This window comes from Oncorhynchus gorbuscha, linkage group LG19, assembly GCF_021184085.1.
Source record: "Oncorhynchus gorbuscha isolate QuinsamMale2020 ecotype Even-year linkage group LG19, OgorEven_v1.0, whole genome shotgun sequence".
NCBI classification, from domain to species: Eukaryota; Metazoa; Chordata; class Actinopteri; order Salmoniformes; family Salmonidae; genus Oncorhynchus; species Oncorhynchus gorbuscha.
In genome coordinates this window covers 68,092,313-68,116,067 of record NC_060191.1, presented here as the reverse complement: position 1 = coordinate 68,116,067, position 23,755 = coordinate 68,092,313, and the positions used below count along the sequence as shown (strand labels likewise).

The 23,755-nt window shown below is 48.2% G+C and overlaps 1 protein-coding gene across 1 annotated transcript in view; it reads left to right on the top strand.

Moving 5' to 3' along the window:
* arhgef17 (Rho guanine nucleotide exchange factor 17) overlaps positions 1–14,576 on the top strand; it is a 112,478-nt gene extending 97,902 nt beyond the window's left edge. Inside the window, exons 9-20 of the mRNA XM_046315475.1 lie at positions 2,115–2,200; positions 2,319–2,437; positions 4,043–4,250; positions 4,381–4,454; positions 4,757–4,944; positions 5,502–5,746; positions 5,985–6,252; positions 6,368–6,454; positions 6,565–6,781; positions 7,466–7,640; positions 12,802–13,077; positions 13,185–14,576. Of these exons, the coding sequence (XP_046171431.1) occupies positions 2,115–2,200; positions 2,319–2,437; positions 4,043–4,250; positions 4,381–4,454; positions 4,757–4,944; positions 5,502–5,746; positions 5,985–6,252; positions 6,368–6,454; positions 6,565–6,781; positions 7,466–7,640; positions 12,802–13,077; positions 13,185–13,396 (2,155 nt within the window). The 3' untranslated portion in view covers positions 13,397–14,576. The remainder of the gene's footprint in view (positions 1–2,114; positions 2,201–2,318; positions 2,438–4,042; positions 4,251–4,380; positions 4,455–4,756; positions 4,945–5,501; positions 5,747–5,984; positions 6,253–6,367; positions 6,455–6,564; positions 6,782–7,465; positions 7,641–12,801; positions 13,078–13,184) is intronic.
* Positions 14,577–23,755: the final 9,179 nt, after the last annotated feature.

Here is a 23,755-nt window from a genome sequence, read left to right as displayed (position 1 = left end):
TGAGAACACCTTTATTTAACCAGGTAGGCCAGTTGAGAAGAAGTTCTCATTTACAACTGCGACCTGGTCAAGATAAAGCAAAGCAGTGCGACACATACAACACAGAGTTACACATGGAATAAACAAACATACAGTCAATAATACAGTATAAACAAGTCTATATACAATGTGAGCAAATGAGGTGAGATAAGGGAGTTAAGGCAATAAATAGGCCGTAGTGGCGAAGTAATTACAATATAGCAATTAAACACTGGAATGGTAGATGAATGTGCAAGTAGAGATACTGGGGTGCAAAGGAGCAAGATAAATAAATAAATACTGTATGGGGATGAGGTAGATGGATGGGCTGTTTACAGATGGGCTATGCACAGGTGCAGTGATCTGTGTGCTGCTCTGACAGCTGGTGCTGAAATCTAGTGAAGGAGATATGAGTGATCATCAGTGATTCTTGCAGTTTGTTCCAGTCATAGGCAGCAGAGAACTGTAAGGAAAGGCGGCCAAAAGAAGGAATTGGTTTTGGGGTGACCAATGAAATATACCTGCTGGAGTGTGTGCTGCTATGGTGACCAATGGGCTGAGATAAGGTGGGGCTTTACCTAGCAGAGACTTGTAGATGACTTGGAGCCAGTGAGTTTGGCGACGAGTATGTAGCGAGGGCCAGCCAACGAGAGCGTACAGGTCGCTATATGGGGCTTTGGTGACAAAACAGATGGCACTGTGATAGACTGCATCCAATTTGTTGAGTAGAATGTTGGAGGCTATTTTATATGTTTTATGAGGATGTGTTTGGCAGCATGAGTGACACACACACACACACACACACACACACACACACACACACACACACACACACACACACACACACACACACACACACACACACACACACACACACACACACACACACACACACACACACACACACACACACACACACACATATACACACACACTCACATACACACACACTCACACATATATATACACACACACACACACACACACACACACACACACACACACACACACACACACACACACACACACACACACACACACACACACACACACACACACATACACACACACACACACACACACACACACACACACACATACACACTCACATACACACACACACCTGCAATGCAGGTGCTTGAGCTTCTGAATCACAATGTAGAATGGAATCAGACAGATCTGTCCATCTTGTATTTGTTCCATTCCACTCACTAACAACCTTCCTGAGAAGTCCCTATTAGGGACTGAGTAAGGCAACACCCTCAACACGCGAGCTATTCAAAGACTTTATATTAGGATCTGAGCTGGCAATGTTATGCCCTTAACCCTTAAACGTTCACCACATTGAGGAATAAAAGAACTAGACACTGGGTCCAAGATGTGCGACCTTAGTTTTTCAACGAACCTAGTCACGTTCGCATCCGCCGATTCACGGACCGTCTATATCCTGGTTGGTTTACACGGCCCGACTAGCACTCGGTGTGCACAGGGAGCAGTGCCATCACGTCATCCAAAAACATGCCAGACATTTGGATGAATATAAAATGTTAATATCTTTGGGTGTGAGTGATGGAGGGGGGTATTTGAAGTCTGACTTCTTTATTGGTCTGTCTATGGAAATTGCCTTTCTGGGCCAGACGAGTTAAACTACAAGACTGTGCTTCCAGACAGGAATCCTGGTCCCTTGGTTCACCCATAGAGATAGTTAGAGGACTTTGTATCTGTGCCATTATAGTGTATTTGACCGCATGGGCAGCGCCATTGAGGCCATCTTCATTTTGAAGTAGTCCATTTACTTATTCACTATTTGGCTGAGCCCTCCTGATGAGCCGGATGGACACGAACGATCAGTCAATGAAGTTGAAGCCCCACCCAGTTGACTACATTTGTTGAAGCCCTCAATGGCGCTGCCCATACTAAGATAGCCTTTTGGCCACTAGAGGCCTCTATCACTCTCTATGGGTTCACCCCATCATTTGCAGTGTTAAATAAAAGGAGACTTGCTGCCCCCTGGTGTTGCCTGAAACACATTGCATCGTAGACAGAAATAACTAACCGTCTCTCTCCCTGTCCTCTCGTCTTTCTGTCTCTTCCAGGTACTCTGTTGCCAGTGTGATCGACACTTCCAGTAAATATAAATTCCTGTGGAAACTTCCCCTAGAGGACGTGGAGATGGTGAAAAGTAAGACTCCTGACGGCTCATGGGATGTGTAGGTTATATGTGTAGGTTATATGTGGGATCTGTAGTTTCCTGTGAGTATCAGAGGTCAAATGTCATCATCTCTGTTCCTGTATGTTAGACCCCTCCCAGGCAACCAACAAAGAGACCATCCAGAAGATGATTGGTCGACTGGACGAGGACCTGAGTACACTGGGACAGATCAGCAAACTATCAGAGACTCTCAGCTTCCCTCACCAGGTAACACACACACACACACACACACACACACACACACACACACACACACACACACACACACACACACACACACACACACACACACACACACACACACACACACACACACACACACACACACACATGCACTCGTCTCATAGTCGTCTAACAGATCTCATACACAATTACATTTGTCCCCCTTCCCCACACACACACACCTCTCTCTCCTTCTCAGGGAAACAGTCTCATACACACATCCGTTAACAAACCTCTCTCTCTCTCTCTCTCTCTCTCTCTCTCTCTCTCTCTCTCTCAGAGAAACAGTCTCATACACACCTCGGTTAACTTCTTCGATATAGGGGGCGCTCTTTTCATTTTTGGATAAAAAAACGTTGCTGTTTTAAACAAGATATTTTGTCACAAAAAGATGCTCCACTATGCATATAATTGACAGCTTTGGAAAGAAAACACTCTGACGTTTCCAAAACTGCTAAGATATGATCTGTGAGTGCCACAGAACTGATGCTACAGGCGAAACCAAGATGAAATTTCAAACAGGAAATGCCCCAGATTCACGAAGGCGCTGTGTTCCAATGTCTCCTTATATGGCTGTGAATGCGCCAGGAATGAGCCTACTTTCTGTCGTTTCCCCAAGGTGTCTGCAGCATTGTGACGTATTTGTAGGCATATCATTGGAAGATTGACCATAAGAGACTACATTTACCAGGTGCCCGCTTGGTGTCCTCCGTCGAAATTATTGCGTAATCTCCAGCTGCGTGCAATTTTCCATTTGCTTCAGAGGAGAAACCAAACCGCTACGAATGATTTGTCATCGAATAGATATGTGAAAAACACCTTGAGGATTGATTCTAAACAACGTTTGCCATGTTTCTGTCGATATTATGGAGTTAATTTGGAAAAAAGTTTGCCGTTGTAATGACTGAATTTTCAGGGTTTTTTCTTAGCCAAACGTGATGAACAAAACGGAGCGATTTCTCCTACACAAATAATATTTTTGGAAAAACTGAACATTTGCTATCTAACTGAGAGTCTCCTCATTGAAAACATCCAAAGTTCTTCAAAGGTAAATTATTTTATTTGAATGCTTTTCTTGTTTTTGTGAAAATGTTGCCTGCTGAATGCTAGGCTTAATGCTATGCTAGCTATCAATACTCTTACACAAATGCTTGTGTAGCTTTGGTTGAAAAGCATATTTTGAAAATCTGAGATGACAGTGTTGTTAGTCATTGCCATGAGGCGGTTTTAAAAAATGTGTCACTTCCTGATTGTATTTTTATCTGTTTTTTTTCTGTAACATCAGTTCTGTGGTACTCGTAGACAATATAACGTCTAGAGTTTTCTTTCCAAAGCTGTCAATTATATGCATAGTCGAGCATCTTTTCATGACAAAATATATTGTTTAAAACGGGAACGTTTTTCATCCCAAAATTAAAAGAGCACCCCCTATATCCAAGAAGTTAACAAACCTCTCTCTCTCTCTCTCCCAGGGAAACAGTCTCATACACACCTCCGTTAACAAACCTCTCTCTCTCTTTCTCTCTCTCCTCTCTCTCTGAGAAACAGTCTCATACACACCTCTGTTAACAAACCTTTCTCTCCCCTCAGTCTCTGGATGATGTGATAAAGGACCTGATGGCGTCGGTCCACAGGGAGCTTGCAGAGAAACAGTCTCTAGCCTTCAGTATGAGCTTCCTGCCCACCAAGCTGGAGCTGACCACCGCCTCGGCAGAAACCAGCTTCGTCTTCGAGTTCAGCTCCCCAGACACACGCAGCAACTTCCAACAGGCCTTCGAAGATGCCAAGAAGAAACTGGGTACGAGAAAACACATGTTCATGTTATTTAACATGGTATGAAAAGTGATTGCTCACTAGAGCCTTTCCCTTGAGAGTAAACAGTAGGTAAATAACCTCTATCTCTCCCTTCCTTTGTCCAATGTGTGCAGCAATGAATAAGGACCAGTGGGACCCAGAGTTCCTGAAGGCTATCCCCATTATGAAGACTCGTAGTGGGATGCAGGTAAGAGAGACACCAGCCTGTCCTGATGGTGTGCAGGGTTGGGCTCAATTAGATTTGAAGGCAGCAAATTCAGGAAGTGATTTGAATTTAACATTCTGAAGAAAAAATAAATAAAATAGCTTCTACTTTTTGAAAATAAATGACTTTTTTCGGTTATTGAATTGTCATTTTAGTTTAATTGAGCCCAACCCTGGTTGTGTGACGTGGTTACAAGGCCATTCTGACTATCCATGGTACAACTTGATGGAGAACACTCCTACTTAAGTATTCATAGTCCTTTTCCTCCTATCCTCCATCCCCAGTTCTCCTGTGCCTCCCCCAGCCACAGTTGTCCAGAGAGCAGCAGTGAGGTGTGGGTGTGTAACAGTGATGGTTACGTGGGCCAGGTGTGTCTGCTCAACATCAGAGACCAGCCCACTGTAGAGGCCTGTATCGCTGTCTGCTCTGCTAGGATCATCTGCATCGCCGCGGTCCCTGGACTCAAGGGGAGGTTGGTACACAGAGCATAGTGTACAAACACACACGTATCAGTCCCTGGACTCAAGGGGAGATTGGTACACAGAGCATAGTGTACAAACACACAATCAGTCCCTGGACTCAAGGGGAGGTTGGTACACAGAGCATAGTGTACAAACACACACATATCAGTCCCTGGACTCAAGGGGAGGTTGGTACACAGAGCATCACACACGTATCAGTCCCTGGACTCAGGGGAGATCACAGAGCATAGTGTACAAAGACACACATATCAGTCCCTGGACTCAAGGGGAGGTCCCTGGACTCAGTCCCTGGACTCAAGGGGAGGTTGGTACACAGAGCATAGTGTACAAAGACACACGTATCAGTCCCTGGACTCAAGGGGAGATTGGTACACAGAGCATAGTGTACAAACACACACGTATCAGTCCCTGGACTCAAGGGGAGATTGGTACACAGAGCATAGTGTACAAACACACACATATCAGTCTTTACCGTTGATGTCCTGCAATGCTTAGCTAACATTATTGACTTCTAAGAAATCAGTGTCCTGCATCCTGTGTCTCCTAGGGAACGTGGAGTGGAGCACTCCCCAGCCCCTCCCCCTGGAGCTGTTGACTCCACCCCATCCCGGCAGCAGCAGCTACACATCTCCATCTCTCATTCGTCGCTGGAGCTGACCGAGCCCCCTTCAGGGGCGGGGCCAGAGTTAGTTCCATTCGATAGTGATGACACGGACGATGAAGATTCTCCTAGCCCCTCCTCCACTCTGCAGAGCCAAGCCAGTCACTCCACTGTGTCATCCAGCTATGGCAGTGAGTACTCTCTCACACACACACACACACACACACACACACACACACACACACACACACACACACACACACACACACACACACACACACACACACACACACACACACACACACACACACACACACACACACACACACACACATTCACATAAAACCCCAAGCCATCCATTCATCCAGCTTGGGGAACAAGTTTTCACCGACTTCAACACCCTGACTATCCTTTGTCCCTCTGTCCTAGATGAGGAGGGGTCTGGTTCTAAGGACCTGGCTACAGAGACCACCAGTAGTGAGGAGGAGCAGGACTACCCCGTGGCCAGTTCTTATGGAGCTCCAGGCAGGCCAGGGGTGGGTGGAAGAGGTCGACCCCACAGCGAGAGCCCCATGGACGGGAGAGCGATGCGGCGCTCCTCCGGGGGATCCTTCACCAGAGCCAGTCTGGAGGATCTGCTCAGCATTGACCCGGAGGCTTACCAGAGCTCTGTGTGGCTGGGCACAGAGGACGGATGGTAAACACACAACACACACAAATACAAACACATGCAAATACACACCGACACGTACAGAAACGCACACAAACACACGTTGAAATCCTAACTCTGTGTTTTGAACTCTCTCTGTCAGTATCCATGTGTACCAGTCATCAGACAACATCCGAAACCGCAAGAACAGCATGAAGATGCAGCATTCTGCCCCCATCCTGTGTATTCTGTGAGTCTGGCTGCTTTCATGTTCAAACATCAGAGAAGTCTACCACTTTTACCTTTAAATGGTGATTTACTACTTCAGTGTCTGACAATCTCCTCCGTCTCTTCTCCCAGATACCTAGACAACAAGGTGTTTGCGTCCCTGGCCAACGGAGATGTGATCGTCTACCAGAGGGAGGTGGGGAGTTTCTGGGATGCCCAGTCATCTCAGACGTTGAGTCTTGGCACGCCCAGTAGTCCTGTCACTAAGATGGTCCCGGTCGGAGGGAAGCTGTGGTGTGGTTCACAGAACCGCGTTCTCATCATCAACACAACCACACTGGTGCAAGAGGTATGGTTACATTACGGTCCAGTCACAAGATGGATGGATGGAACGATGGATGGATGGATGGATGGATGGATGGAACGATGGATGGATGGAACGATGGATGGATGGATGGATGGATGGAAGGATGGATGGATGGATGGATGGATGGATGGATGGATGGATGGATGGATGGATGGATGGAAGGATGGATGGATAAATGGATGGATGGAACGATGGATGGATGGATGCATGGATGGGTGGATATATGGATAAATGGATGGATGGATGGATGGATGGGTGGATATATGGATAAATGGATGGATGGATGGATGGATGGATGGATGGATGGATGGATGGATGGATGGGTGGATATATGGATAAATTGATGGATGGATGGGTGGATGGATGGATATATGGATGGATGGATGGATGGATGGATGGATGGATGGATGGATGGGTGGATATATGGATAAATGGATGGATGGATGGATAAATGGATGGATGGATGGATAAATGGATGGATGGATGGATAAATGGATGGATGGAGGGATGGATGGATGGATGGATGGATGGATGGATGGATGGAACGATGAATGCATGGATGGATGGATGGATGGAACGAAGGATGGATGGAATGATGGATGGATGGATGGATGGATGGATGAAATGGATATCTGGGTGGTTGTAACCTCTTTCTATCCCCTGCAGCACTGGTTCCAGGTGGGCACAGACAGCAGTAGGTGTATTACCTGCATGGTGAGCTACGGCCAGGGAGTGTGGCTGGCGCTCCAGGGTAGTGCCCAGATCAGACTTTACCACGCCCAGACCTGGGACAGCCTGACGGAGGTGGACGTGGCCCCCGCCGTGCACAAGATGCTTGCAGGTAACACAGAGCACACATACACACACGTACGCACACACCATAAGTCCCCAAAACATTGTAGACGTTCACTGCGCGCACACACACACACACATTCAGAGTCAGCGCATTACACCTCTTAACCAGTAGATGGCAGCTCCAGTTCTAAATAAAACACTTGTTCGCTTCTTTCTGTCTGGTCTTCCTCTCCCTCTGTCTGGTCTTCCTCTCCCTCTCTCTGGCATTCCTCTCCCTCTCTCTGGCCTTCCTCTCCCTCTCTCTGGCTTTCCTCTCCCTCTCTCTGGCCTTCCTCTACTCTCTGGCCTTCCTCTCCCTCTCTCTGGCCTTCCTCTCCTCTCTGGCTTTCCTCTCCCTCTCTCTGGCTTTCCTCTCCCTCTCTCTGGCCTTCCTCTTCCTCTCTCTGGCCTTCCTCTCCCTCTCTCTGGCCTTCCTTTCCTCTCTGGCCTTCCTCTCCCTCTCTCTGGCTTTCCTCTCCCTCTCTCTGGCCTTCCTCTTCCTCTCTCTGGCCTTCCTCTCCCTCTCTCTGGCCTTCCTTTCCTCTCTGGCCTTCCTCTCCCTCTCTCTGGCTTTCCTCTCCCTCTCTCTGGCCTTCCTCTCCCTCTCTCTGGCCTTCCTCTCCCTCTCTCTGGCTTTCCTCTCCCTCTCTCTGGCTTTCCTCTCCCTCTCTCTGGCCTTCCTCTCCCTCTCTCTGGCTTTCCTCTCCCTCTCTCTGGCCTTCCTCTACTCTCTGGCCTTCCTCTCCCTCTCTCTGGCCTTCCTCTCCTCTCTGGCTTTCCTCTCCCTCTCTCTGGCTTTCCTCTCCCTCTCTCTGGCCTTCCTCTTCCTCTCTCTGGCCTTCCTCTCCCTCTCTCTGGCCTTCCTTTCCTCTCTGGCCTTCCTCTCCCTCTCTCTGGCTTTCCTCTCCCTCTCTCTGGCCTTCCTCTTCCTCTCTCTGGCCTTCCTCTCCCTCTATCTGGCCTTCCTTTCCTCTCTGGCCTTCCTCTCCCTCTCTCTGGCTTTCCTCTCCCTCTCTCTGGCCTTCCTCTCCCTCTCTCTGGCCTTCCTCTCCCTCTCTCTGGCTTTCCTCTCCCTCTCTCTGGCTTTCCTCTCCCTCTCTCTGGCCTTCCTCTCCCTCTCTCTGGCTTTCCTCTCCCTCTCTCTGGCTTTCCTCTCCCTCTCTCTGGCTTTCCTCTCCCTCTCTCTGGCCTTCCTCTCCCTCTCTCTGGCATTCCTCTCCCTCTCTCTGGCCTTCCTCTCCCTCTCTCTGGCCTTCCTCTCCCTCTCTGGCTTTCTTCTCTCTCTGGCTTTCTTCTCCCTCTGTCTTGCCTTCCTCTCTCTGGTCTTCCTCTCGCTCTCTCTGGTCTTCCTCTCCCTCTCTCTGGCCTTCCTCTCCCTCTCTCTAGCTTTCCTCTCCCTCTCTCTGGCCTTCCTCTCCCTCTCTCTGGCCTTCCTCTCCCTCTCTCTGGCCTTCCTCTCCCTCTGTCTTGCCTTCCTCTCCCTCTGTCTTGCCTTCCTCTCTCTGGTCTTCCTCTCCCTCTGTCTGGCCTTCCTCTCCCTCTGTCTGGCCTTCCTCTCCCTCTGTCTGGCCTTCCTCTCCCTCTGTCTGGCCTTCCTCTCCCTCTGTCTGGCCTTCCTCTCTCTGGTCTTCCTCTCCCTCTCCCTGGCCTTCCTCTCCCTCTGTCTGGCCTTCCTCTCCCTCTGTCTGGCCTTCCTCTCCCTCTCTCTGGCCTTCCTCTCCCTCTCTCTGGCCTTCCTCTCCCTCTGTCTTGCCCCTCCCCTCCCTCTCTCTGGCCTACCTCTCCCTCTCTCTGGCCTTCCTCTCCCTCTCTCTGGTCTTCCTCTCCCTCTCTCTGGTCTTCCTCTCCCTCTCTCTGGCCTTCCTCTCTCTGGCCTTCCTCTCCCTCTCTCTGGCCTTCCTCTCCTTCTGTCTGGCCTTCCTCTCCCTCTGTCTGGCCGTCCTCTCCCTCTGTCTGGCCGTCCTCTCCCTCTGTCTGGCCTTCCTCTCCCTCTCTCTGGCTTTCCTCTCCCTCTCTCTGGTCTTCCTCTCCCTCTGTCTGGCCTTCCTCTCCCTCTCTCTGGCCTCCCTCTCTCTGGCCTTCCTCTCTCTGGCCTTCCTCTCCCTCTCTCTGGCCTTCCTCTCCTTCTGTCTGGCCTTCCTCTCCCTCTGTCTGGCCTTCCTCTCCCTCTGTCTGGCCTTCCTCTCCCTCTGTCTGGCCTTCCTCTCCCTCTCTCTGGCTTTCCTCTCCCTCTCTCTGGTCTTCCTCTCCCTCTGTCTGGCCTTCCTCTCCCTCTCTCTGGCCTTCCTCTCCCTCTCTCTGGCCTTCCTCTCCCTCTCTCTGGCCTTCCTCTCCCTCTCTCTGGCCTTCCTCTCCCTCTCTCTGGCCTTCCTCTCCCTCTCTCTGGCCTTCCTCTCCCTCTGTCTGGCCTTCCACTCCCTCTGCCTGGCCTTCCACTCCCTCTGTCTGGCCTTCCTCTCCCTCTCTCTGGCCTTCCTCTCCCTCTGTCTGGCCTTCCTCTCTCTGGCCTTCCTCTCCCTCTGTCTTGCCTTCCTCTCCCTCTCTCTGGCCTTCCTCTCCCTCTGTCTTGCCTTCCTCTCCCTCCCTCTGGCCTTCCTCTCCCTCTGTCTGGCCTTCCTCTGTCTGGCCTTCCTCTCCCTCTCTCTGGCCTTCCTATCTCTGGCCTTCCTCTGTCTGGCCTTCCTCTCCCTCTCTCTGGCCTTCCTCTCCCTCTCTCTGGCCTTCCTCTCCCTCTCTCTGGCCTTCCTCTCTCTGGCCTTCCTCTCTCTGGCCTTCCTCTCCCTCTCTCTGGCCTTCCTCTCCTCTGTCCGACCTTCCTCTCCCTCTCTCTGGCCTTCCTCTCCCTCTCTCTTGCCCCTCCCCTCCCTCTCTCTGGCCTTCCTCTCCCTATGTCTTGTCTTCCTCTCCCTCTCTCTGGCCTTCCTTTCCTCTCTGGCCTTCCTCTCCCTCTCTCTGGCTTTCCTCTCCCTCTCTCTGGTCTTCCTCTCCCTCTCTCTGGCCTTCCTCTCCCTCTCTCTGGCTTTCCTCTCCCTCTCTCTGGCTTTCCTCTCCCTCTCTCTGGCCTTCCTCTCCTCTCTGGCTTTCCTCTCCCTCTCTCTGGCATTCCTCTCCCTCTCTCTGGCCTTCCTCTCCCTCTCTCTGGCCTTCCTCTCCCTATCTGGCTTTCTTCTCTCTCTGGCTTTCTTCTCCCTCTGTCTTGCCTTCCTCTCCCTCTGTCTTGCCTTCCTCTCTCTGGTCTTCCTCTCGCTCTCTCTGGTCTTCCTCTCCCTCTCTCTGGCCTTCCTCTCCCTCTCTCTAGCTTTCCTCTCCCTCTCTCTGGCCTTCCTCTCCCTCTCTCTGGCCTTCCTCTCCCTCTCTCTGGCCTTCCTCTCCCTCTGTCTTGCCTTCCTCTCCCTCTGTCTTGCCTTCCTCTCTCTGGTCTTCCTCTCCCTCTGTCTGGCCTTCCTCTCCCTCTGTCTGGCCTTCCTCTCCCTCTGTCTGGCCTTCCTCTCCCTCTGTCTGGCCTTCCTCTCCCTCTGTCTGGCCTTCCTCTCCCTCTGTCTGGCCTTCCTCTCTCTGGTCTTCCTCTCCCTCTCCCTGGCCTTCCTCTCCCTCTCTCTGGCCTTCCTCTCCCTCTGTCTGGCCTTCCTCTCCCTCTCTCTGGCCTTCCTCTCCCTCTCTCTGGCCTTCCTCTCCCTCTGTCTTGCCCCTCCCCTCCCTCTCTCTGGCCTACCTCTCCCTCTCTCTGGCTTTCCTCTCCCTCTCTCTGGTCTTCCTCTCCCTCTCTCTGGTCTTCCTCTCCCTCTCTCTGGCCTTCCTCTCTCTGGCCTTCCTCTCCCTCTCTCTGGCCTTCCTCTCCTTCTGTCTGGCCTTCCTCTCCCTCTGTCTGGCCGTCCTCTCCCTCTGTCTGGCCTTCCTCTCCCTCTCTCTGGCTTTCCTCTCCCTCTCTCTGGTCTTCCTCTCCCTCTGTTTGGCCTTCCTCTCCCTCTCTCTGGCCTCCCTCTCTCTGGCCTTCCTCTCTCTGGCCTTCCTCTCCCTCTCTCTGGCCTTCCTCTCCTTCTGTCTGGCCTTCCTCTCCCTCTGTCTGGCCTTCCTCTCCCTCTGTCTGGCCTTCCTCTCCCTCTCTCTGGCTTTCCTCTCCCTCTCTCTGGTCTTCCTCTCCCTCTCTCTGGTCTTCCTCTCCCTCTGTCTGGCCTTCCTCTCCCTCTCTCTGGCCTTCCTCTCCCTCTCTCTGGCCTTCCTCTCCCTCTCTCTGGCCTTCCTCTCCCTCTGTCTGGCCTTCCACTCCCTCTGCCTGGCCTTCCACTCCCTCTGTCTGGCCTTCCTCTCCCTCTCTCTGGCCTTCCTCTCCCTCTGTCTGGCCTTCCTCTCTCTGGCCTTCCTCTCCCTCTGTCTGGCCTTCCTCTCCCTCTCTCTGGCCTTCCTCTCCCTCTGTCTTGCCTTCCTCTCCCTCTCTCTGGCCTTCCTCTCCCTCTGTCTTGCCTTCCTCTCCCTCCCTCTGGCCTTCCTCTCCCTCTGTCTGGCCTTCCTCTGTCTGGCCTTCCTCTCCCTCTCTCTGGCCTTCCTATCTCTGGCCTTCCTCTGTCTGGCCTTCCTCTCCCTCTCTCTGGCCTTCCTCTCCCTCTCTCTGGCCTTCCTCTCCCTCTCTCTGGCCTTCCTCTCTCTGGCCTTCCTCTCTCTGGCCTTCCTCTCCCTCTCTCTGGCCTTCCTCTCCTCTGTCTGGCCTTCCTCTCCCTCTCTCTGGCCTTCCTCTCCCTCTCTCTTGCCCCTCCCCTCCCTCTCTCTGGCCTTCCTCTCCCTATGTCTTGCCTTCCTCTCCCTCTCTCTGGCCTTCCTCTCCCTCTCTCTGGCCTTCCTCTCCCTCTCTCTGGTCTTCCTCTCCCTCTCTCTGGTCTTCCTCTCCCTCTCTCTGGTCTTCCTCTCCCTCTCTCTGGTCTTCCTCTCCCTCTCTCTGGTCTTCCTCTCCCTCTCTCTGGTCTTCCTCTCCCTCTCTCTGGCCTTCCTCTCCCTCTGTCTGGCCTTCCTCTCACTCTGTCCGACCTTCCTCTCCTCTGTCTGGCCTTCCTCTCCCTCTCTCTGGCCTTCCTCTCCCTCTCTCTGGCCTTCCTCTCCCTCTCTCTGGCCTTCCTCTCCCTCTCTCTGGCCATCCTCTCACCTTATCCTCTCTGCCATTCTCATCCCCTCCCCAGGTTCAGATGCGATCATCCGGCAACACAAGGCAGCGTGTCTGAGGATCACAGCTCTCCTGGCCTGTAAGGACCTGCTGTGGATCGGGACCAGCGCAGGGGTGGTCCTGACCCTGTCTATCCCAGCCGTCAGCTCTGGGACTGTGTCAGGGACGCTGCGGTCACCTCTGACCCCCATGGGCTCCGCTCATGGACATACTGGCCATGTTAGGTTCCTCACCTCCATAGAACTACCTGAAGGCTTCGACGTCAACTTCCCCCTGCCCGCCGATACCACAGGTAACCATGTCACTCCACGCACCATTTCTGCTTCCAAACATATTTGCTATACAATGTTTAAAGGGTTACTTCCATATTCATGACCTTTGAACTCCTCTGTCTCCTAGGCAACCCAGCCCAGAGTGGTGTTGAAGGGGGTAATGGGGGTCTGCAGAGGCGAGATTCCGCTCGCCGTCGAGCCTCCGCCCTCCTGCCCGTTAAAACCAATCAGTTGGTGATCTCCGGTGGCGATGGCTATGAGGACTTCCGGCTGACCAATAGCAGTGAGACAGTGGGGCGGGACGACAGTACCAACCACTTACTGCTGTGGAGGGTCTGAGCCAATCAGCCGGCCCCATTTATCAAAACCCACCCATTCAGCACCAGCAACATACTGCCCTGGAGGATGTGAGGCCAAGCCCCCTGCCCCGGGTCTGAGCCAATGAGAGTCCCCCGACCCATTTGAACCCCACCCTCAGCAAAAACCACACATAAACCCGACCCCTCCTCCTCAAAACCCACCCCCGTTTTTATTAGGTCCAGTATTTTTGATTTATTTTCTCCGTCTTCTGATCTCTCTGTGCATGGGTGTTGTTAGCCCTGGCTGAAAAACTACAGGGTCGCTTCAAACCAGGTTTCTGTTGTTGTTTTGGTTTGTTCTGATGCAACTGTCTGTGTTGTTAATCACTGAGTGATGTGTCTGGTGTTTCGGCGTGGACTCTGTCTCTACAGACTTTACTAGGAGAGAGGGAGGGAATAAGTGAGAGAGAGGGAGAGAAAGAGAGAGCGAGAGATTGGGACAGTGACCAGATAAAAGTGTGGATAAGGACAGACCGATTAGGTGAAGGATAGGGAGAGAGAAGGAAAGAGAGAGAGAGGTTGAGGCAGACAGGCTGAAAGGGTACTGATGGGAAGAAGATTGTGAATTCTGCAACAAGCCAAATGATGGACTGATGGAAGTAAAAATGGAACAAGGCCATCCTAACACTCCATCCTAGGGAGGAGAGGAGAAATGGAACAAGGCCATCCTAACACTCCATCCTAGGGAGGAGAGGAGAAATGGAACAAGGCCATCCTAACACCCCATCCTAGGGAGGAGAGGAGAAATGGATGTAACAAGGAAACTAAAGAGTAAACATTATAAAAGTAACCAATGTGCAATATATGGCAAGGGTACCTACTAAGACTATTTAAACATACACACACACACACACACACTTTCTTCACTCGTTCGACAAAACACAGCTCGTCTCTCCATAGCCTATGACAAACATACACACACACACACACACACACACTTTCTTCACTCGTTCGACAAAACACAGCTCGTCTCTCCATAGCCTATGACAAACATACACACACACACACACACACACACACACACACACACACACACACACACACTTTCTTCACTCGTTCGACAAAACACAGCTCGTCTCTCCATAGCCTATGACAAACATACACACACACACACTTCTTCACTCGTTCGACAAAACACAGCTCGTCTCTCCATAGCCTATGACAAACATACACACACACACACACACTTTCTTCACTCGTTCGACAAAACACAGCTTGTCTCTCCATAGCCTATGACAAACATACACACACACACACACACACTTCACTCGTTCGACAAAACACAGCTCGTCTCTCCATAGCCTATGACAAACATACACACACACACACACACACTTTCTTCACTCGTTCGACAAAACACAGCTCGTCTCTCCATAGCCTATGACAAACATACACACACACACACACACTTTCTTCACTCGTTCGACAAAACACAGCTCGTCTCTCCATAGCCTATGACAAACATACACACACACACACACACACACACACACACACACTTTCTTCACTCGTTCGACAAAACACAGCTCGTCACTCTCCATAGCCTTGACAAACATACAAAACACAGCTCACAGCTCTCTCCATAGCCTATGACAAACATACACACACACACACACACACTTTCTTCACTCGTTCGACAAAACACAGCTTGTCTCTCCATAGCCTATGACAAACATACACACACACACACACACTTTCTTCACTCGTTCGACAAAACACAGCTCGTCTCTCCATAGCCTATGACAAACATACACACACACACACACACACACACACTTTCTTCACTCGTTCGACAAAACACAGCTCGTCTCTCCATAGCCTATGACAAACATACACACACACACTTTCTTCACTCGTTCGACAAAACACAGCTCGTCTCTCCATAGCCTATGACAAACATACACACACACACACACACACACACTTTCTTCACTTGTACGACAAAACACAGCTCGTCTCTCCATAGCCTATGACAAACATACACACACACACACACACACTTTCTTCACTCGTTCGACAAAACACAGCTTGTCTCTCCATAGCCTATGACAAACATACACACACAACTAGTTCTCACACCTAAATCACTTTTGTGTTTATAATTTTAAAGATTGTTTGTTCTATTTAAAGAGAAACAAGATCCCACTACCGCAGTGACGTGTGTTTCAAAGCATTTGTTTTAGGGGGCTGTAGTAGAAGAGATATGTTTGTACAGTATTTATGTTTTTGGTTTCATCTTTGTCTTTTTACAGCACTTAATTTATAGATGTGTTTTTCTCTCTTTTTTTACCCCGAAGAGATGATTTACAGGAGCTCTGACACACACACACACACACACACACACACACACACACACACACACACACACACACACACACACACACACACACACACAAACAAACCAGTGCCCTCAGGTTCAGGGTGGTGATAGTGTTTAATCTCTCCAAGCCAAGAGAACTCCCCTACAAACCATCTGGGGACATCACCTTCAACCACTCCAACCAAATGTATCAGCATTAGGCTAATTCCCCCATTGTGAGCCAATGAAGAGGCTGACGGATAATCGGGCGCGACAGGTAGCCTAGCGGTTAAGAGTGTTGGGCCAGTAACCGAAAGGTCGCTGATTCAAGTCCTCGAGCCGACTAGGTGAAAAAAAATATGTCGATGTGCTCTTGAGCGAGGCACAATCCTAATTGCTCCTGTAAGTTACTCTGGATAAGAGCGTCTGCTAAATGACTCAAATATAATCGGATAACCTGGTCGTTTGATACTCGTCTGCTGCTAGCTGTGTCTCTGTGTAGACGTATATTAGTGGAGCAACCTGTGTCTGTGTAAGTGCTCTGAAACTTTAGCCAAGTGTGGAATTCTAGTTGGTTATTCTATCCGTGTTATTGTGATGTCATTGGGTTGACTGTGGAACCATGTGGATGTCATATTGGGTTGACTGTGGAGCCATGTGATGTCATATTGGGTTGACTGTGGAACCATGTGATGTCATTGGGTTGACTGTGGAACCATGTGATGTCATATTGGGTTGACTGTGGAACCATGTGATGTCATATTGGGTTGACTGTGGAACCATGTGGATGTCATATTGGGTTGACTGTGGAACCATGTGGATGTCATATTGGGTTGACTGTGGAACCATGTGGGTGTCATATTGGGTTGACTGTAGAACCATGTGATGTCATATTGGGTTGACTGAACCATGTGATGTCATATTGGGTTGACTGTGGAACCATGTGATGTCATATTGGGTTGACTGTGGAACCATGTGATGTCATGTCATATTGGGTTGACTGTGGAACCATGTGGATGTCATATTGGGTTGACTGTGGAACCATGTGGATGTCATATTGGGTTGACTGTGGAACCATGTGGATGTCATATTGGGTTGACTGTGGAACCATGTGGATGTCATATTGGGTTGACTGTGGAACCATGTGGGTGTCATATTGGGTTGACTGTGGAACCATGTGATGTCATATTGGGTTGACTGTGGAACCATGTGATGTCATATTGGGTTGACTGTGGAACCATGTGATGTCATATTGGGTTGACTGTGGAACCATGTGATGTCATATTGGGTTGACTGTGGAACCATGTGATGTCATATTGGGTTGACTGTGGAACCATGTGATGTCATGATATGTCATATTGGGTTGACTGTGGAACCATGTGATGTCATATTGGGTTGACTGTGGAACCATGTGGATGTCATATTGGGTTGACTGTGGAACCATGTGGATGTCATATTGGGTTGACTGTGGAACCATGTGGATGTCATATTGGGTTGACTGTGGAACCATGTGGATGTCATATTGGGTTGACTGTGGAACCATGTGGATGTCATATTGGGTTGACTGTGGAACCATGTGGATGTCATATTGGGTTGACTGTGGAACCATGTGATGTCATATTGGGTTGACTGTGGAACCATGTGGATGTCATATTGGGTTGACTGTGGAACCATGTGATGTCATATTGGGTTGACTGTGGAACCATGTGATGTCATATTGGGTTGACTGTGGAACCATGTGGATGTCATATTGGGTTGACTGTGGAACCATGTGGGTTGATGTCATATTGGGTTGACTGTGGATGTCACCATGTGATGTCATATTGGGTTGACTGTGGAACCATGTGGATGTCATATTGGGTTGACTGTGGAACCATGTGATGTCATATTGGGTTGACTGTGGAACCATGTGATGTCATATTGGGTTGACTGTGGAACCATGTGATGTCATATTGGGTTGACTGTGGAACCATGTGGATGTCATATTGGGTTGACTGTGGAACCATGTGATGTCATATTGGATGTCCATGTGGATGTCATATTGGGTTGACTGTGGAACCATGTGGATGTCATATTGGGTGACTGTGGAACCATGTGGATGTCATATTGGGTTGACTGTGGAACCATGTGATGTCATATTGGGTTGACTGTGGAACCATGTGGATTTTAGAGCGAAGATATTTCTATCCATTATATTTCCATGGTCCCCCCCCCTCCCCACAGTAACTGCATAGTACATTTTTATAAACACTACATTGTAGAAAATGAAGTGAAAGACGTCCATGCTAGCTTTCATGTTAATCAAGTAACAAAATGTAGTAGAATATCACTGTGGCAAAGACATTCAGAATTTATCATTCACACTTCTTCTAACCATCATAATAATTTCATGCTGCCATCCTAGTAAATTTCCGTAATTCTTGTAAGTAACCTTTCTGCCAGTGTCTGAAAGAAGTCTTTATTGTGTAATGTAAATATTGGTATATATTGCTGTTTTTTCTGTAAATAGTGCACCCACACGGTCCTCAATTGTTGATATGAATCGAATGGCATATTTTTATATACTTGTGTGTGTTTTTTCTCCTCTGGCATGCGCTGTCAATCACGTTTAAATTATAACTGTCACAGAATTACAAAAGAGAGAAACTCGACGGCTTCTATGGTCATACTTCAGTTGTCATGGTTACTTCACAGTTTCTTCCTGTAGCTGTTTCTGTTTCGTCACCGTTGGATTCTTCTTTGGAATTAAATGATGTCACTGGTGCCAGACGACCTGGTGTCTGTAACAGTTCTTACTGCCGCTGGGAGTAGGAATGTATCATGTGACATCTGTCTGCACACCTTGTAGTTTTTCAGAGCCAGGAAGTGGAGAGTACTGATCCATGGACCTGGACAGGAACAACTCTGAATCCTAACTTCTAATTCAGGATCTCAGGCAAGACGGCATCACTTACAGCAGCTAATGTAGCAGACGTGAGGACTCACACTCTCATAATGAGGTATCCTCGCCTGAAACCTAAAAATCTGTCACCCTCTGCCCACGAGAGGTTCAGATCCCACCCGTGACACTAACACCACCACAGGGACTGTAAGTTCTCTGTACCAACACAGTGTATAGTACTGGAAGATCCCTGGATGAAATGGGCTTCATTACAAACCATTCTCAAACACAGCCAAGTCAACATCTCTGATGAATGACCCTCAGTTGTGTGTTCGTACGAGGGGGCTGGGAATTCATGTCTACGCTCACACACTGGAATGAATGAAGACACACGACCGATTTGAAACATGTTGCGCAATAGGCCCTCTGTCTGCCAGAAATAATGAGATTTTGATAGTGTGTTATAGACTCAGTCACTAATACTCACTCACTGTCACTCACTCAGTCAGACCAGTGGAACATTTCAGAGATAGAGAATATTAGGTTTTCACAATCAGTGGAAGAGTTTAGGTATTGAGTAAGAATGTTAGGTTTTCACAGTCATCTACTGTTTAATGGAATAATGTTAGCTTTATTAGAATATTCTCTTTAAGACACTGTGTGTGTTGGTGGGGGGGGGAGTAGACTATTTCAATTTCAGGCTATTTCTCAAAATGCTGCATCTGCAGGTTGAGGGAGGGAATGTTTATTAAATCTCAATCATGGAGGGAGAGAGAATGAGGACAGTGAATTTGCATCCCATCCTTTTAGAAAGCATTATCTAAACCCTCGGATGGTCATGACAGGCTCTTTGACGAACACTGAACTTAAATATAAGCGCAACATGTTAAGTGTTGGTTTCATGAGCTGAAATAAAAGATCCCAGAAATGTTCCACACGCTCCAAATGTGTGCATAAGTTTGGTTACATACATGAGTATTTCTCCTTTGCCAAGATAATCCATCCACTTGACAGGTGTGGCATATCAAGAAGCTGATTAAACATCATGATCATTACACAGGTGCACCTTGTACTGTGGACAAGAGGCCACTCTAAAATGTGCAGTTTTGTCACAACACAATGCCACAGATGTCTCAAGTTTTTAGGGAGCGTGCAATTGGCATGCTGACTGCAGGAATGTCTGCCAGAGCTGTTTCCAGATCATTTAGTTTTTCTCTACCATAAGCCACCTCCAATGTCATTTTAGAGAATTTGGCAGTACGTCCAACTGGCCTCATAACCGCACACCACATGTAACCACACCAGCCCAGGACCTCCACATCTGGCTTCTTCACCTGCGGGGTCGTCTGAGACCAGCCACCGGGACAGCTGATGGAACTGTGGGATCGTCTGAGACCAGCCACCGGGACAGCTGATGGAACTGTGGGATCGTCTGAGACCAGCCACCGGGACAGCTGATGGAACTGTGGGATCGTCTGAGACCAGCCACCGGGACAGCTGATGGAACTGAGGGTTTCATACTTGAATCCAAGTTTCAAGTGTTCCGGGCAGGTGGCGTCGTGTGGTTTGCTGATGTCAACGTCGTGAACAAAGTGCCCCATGGTGGTAGTGGGGTTATGGTATGGGCAGGCCCTAACAAAATCATTTTTAGGGTGGATTTCATCGATGGCAATTTGAATGCACAGAGATATCATGACGAGATCCTGAGGCCCATTGTCGTGCCATTCAGCCCCCATCACCTCATGTTTCAACATGATAATATGTCACAAGGATCTGTACACAGTCCTAGGAAGATGACAATGTCCAATTAGGGCCTAATGAATTTATTTCTATTGATGTTTTTTTTCTTATATGAATTGTATCTCAGTAAAATTGTTGCATTTCTATTTTTGTTCGGGCCCACTGTCATGCACAGTGCAAGCATTCTTTTTGAATAGGCGGCCCCCTATAAAGGACATGCAGGTAGGTTTCCATCATATTGTAATGACACAGCAGGGAGCAGGTCTCGAACCCTCGACCTTCCAGCCCGAGCTCCAGCGCGCTATCGACTGTGCCTCAAAAGCATGCTCGTGCGGCAAGGACGATTTCCGCGCTTATAAACCCAGGGTCGTTACAATATATTTTGAACTTTGTGTTGATTTTGCAGAAGTTTTGTCAAAAACATTATTGATATTTAATCCAGCCCTTTAGTAGTCTGGTATAAACAGTGCATAGGCCAAGTCAGTAAGGTTAGTAAAATCAGGTGGCCACGTGTGTGTAAACTATGTTCGCGAGCCTCTGTGGTCCTTGAAAAACTGATGATTCGCGAACCGCCTGTTATGTGGCTAGGCGGTGAATCCCGACAGATGGCTCCCGGTCCCGCTAACTCACCGGCGTTGCCGTCCCGGTGTGCGTGGATTCTCCGCATTGACTCGTGATGAGTTCAGCAGCAGCAGCAGAGGAGGCGCGCGGAAAGAAAACATGGGCACACTAACTCGGGTTTCTGCCGATGACGTAGCGGCCTGTAAACTCATCTAGAGAGTTTACTGTATTTACATTTCTGGATCCCAGAGAGCTCGCGAGGGGTAGGCCTACTTCCTACCGGCATTTTTTTCCCATGTTTTTAAAATATCCCTTATATGCAGTGTACGCGAATGTGTGACAATGATCGTCCCAGACCACTGATTTAGCCCAATTTTTCCGCCAATCTGGTAAGTGTATAAAACTCTTAGTTTTATGGGTTTGCTTGTTTATGTTAGTGAATCGTTTGTTCTGTCTCTTCTGCTATTGTTTTGACAACTTTTACAATATTTTACGACCCATTTCGCTAAAACATGGTAATACTGTGCATCAATTAGTCCATTTCTATAGGCTATAGCTTGGTTTGTAGTTATAGGGCTGGTTTTTATAATGAACATGTTTCCTTTCCGAATCAATTTAATAGGAGTTGTGATGTTTTATTTTGCTATAGCAGACAATAGTTCCCCCTCATTGCGTTATGTATAAAGATGGGAAGAATACGTACTACTTTGTTTAGTTAAATTCACTGAAACAATGTCACCACGAGTTGACGCTCTTGTTCAAGTTTATCCCAATATCATAATTTTGTTATTGAGTCCGTGTTAAGAAGAGGCTAGTGGAGGATATTTTGATGGTGCCTGTGTCTCGTGTTGCTCTGTTTGACTGTGGGATAGTACAATGAAAGTACAATGAAAGTAATTGGACCGTTTTGTGAGATGCCCCAGGCTCTGCAGGCAATGCGGTTTCCTAGTCAGCAATGTTGTAATGTCACACGGCGAGTGGAAATATGGACAGCGCATGATGCCACGTCTTTATGACTCGTGTGTCGCATGTAGCCGAGATGAATTTGAGCAGTAGCCAAGGCTGGGCTATATCCAACTGAAACGCCGTGGTGTTATGCCACACTAAACATTGGTTTTCATAGTTAGAAAGTTGTCAAGTTAGAGAGGGCCTTTGTCATATTTTCTCTACTCAGTTCTAAGCTATCGACAGTCAGCCTGTGACTGACACGTTTTATGTGAGATGTGATCCGTTACATTGTAACTATGTTCCTGTCCTGTCTGTGGCGCACGCGTTCCCTGGCTCTCCGCCACGCGCTGCCACGCATGGGTGCGTGATAAACTCACCACAGCCTATTAAACATGAGTGAAACCCTAGAATCCCCTTTCCGTGCTGGATCAGTCTTTCAGGGTTTCCACTAGTTACCACAGCCACAAGGTAAACATGGTCTATATCATAAAAATGTATGAAAACCAAAAATTGCCTTCTGTTCTTTATTTCAGTCTAGGCATAAGGTCAGTGGTGTGGTTAGGGTTAGGTTTACGACCACATTTTACGAAGATAAATTGTATAAATATCTCTACTTTGTGGCTGTGGTAACTAGTGACGACCGTCTCCGTGGACAGGGTTCTCACTACGGGTTAGTATCACAGACCCAGGTCAAATTAATCCACAGGTAGGTTTCAATGAAGTATATAAACCCTGGATTGCGGATGCTATGTATTGGTCAATGAGAGACTTTAAAGCCACCGGTCGGCCATATTGGTCCTCTTCAGAAGAAGCAGTCCTCCATAGGAATGAATTGAATTCTATATTATTTAAAGTACTGTAGAAGTCGAATATTTGTTTCAAGGACAAAATTACATGTATTTAGCTATTTTTGTTGTTGTGGGGACAGTAAAATAAGAACCTTCTAAAAGTATACTTAAATTATAAATATTTGTTTTAAAATGTATGTTTAGCTCACATAATATATATATATTTTTAAAGTATGAATTAAGGTGTCTGTAATATAATAAATGTGGCAAAAACAAATGTAGACATTAATAAATACATTTCTATAGATTCAAAAAACATTTTTTATAAGGACGGGGAGTACCAAGATGGAGGTGTGGTGGCTTCAAAACTGCGCTCCCTGGCTATCATCTAGTATATATACAAATCACTTGTAGGTTTAGGTTTAATTCTGGTTCAGTTAGTCAATAACTAAATATGTGATTTCAACTAAGTTAGACTGAACTTAAATGACATGCCTGTGACTCCATATTTAAATGGAGTCAACTGTGGTACTGCCATAGTCATCTGACATAACCTTGATACCCACACTATCGTAGTCTTGACTTAAGTCGAATTTGGTACAAGAGGACTTATCTGGGCCTGTGGACACCAGCCCAAAAGGTACCAGTTGCAGAGATAACTATTCAATCTTCAACAATAAATTGTTTTTTGGTGGGTTAGTTTGTGATGCTTTTGTTATTGCCAACAGTGAATAACAATGACCGGTTAGACTCTGACGCTGTCCAGGGGTGTGACCTACTAATTATGCCGTAATTCTTCCATCATTGTAATGCCTTACCTACTGGGTGTGTTTGCCATTCAACTTCAGCCTATCTGTAATATCTATTTGTCTGTGTGTGGGTTTTAGCAGACCAAGATGGATTACCTCTGGGCATAACTGTCAATCTATTATCTGTTATTGAATGGGCGCAGACTTCAACCAGCCACTATTTTAGACATGTAATTCCTCTGATAACCTTCTCCTCCCATTGCCCACAAGGGGAAAACAGCCCAGCAGTGAGTTAAAGAGTTTGTGATGTTCTCAGAGGAGGACATACTGTATCAGCATTAACCCTGCTGACACACACACACACACACACACA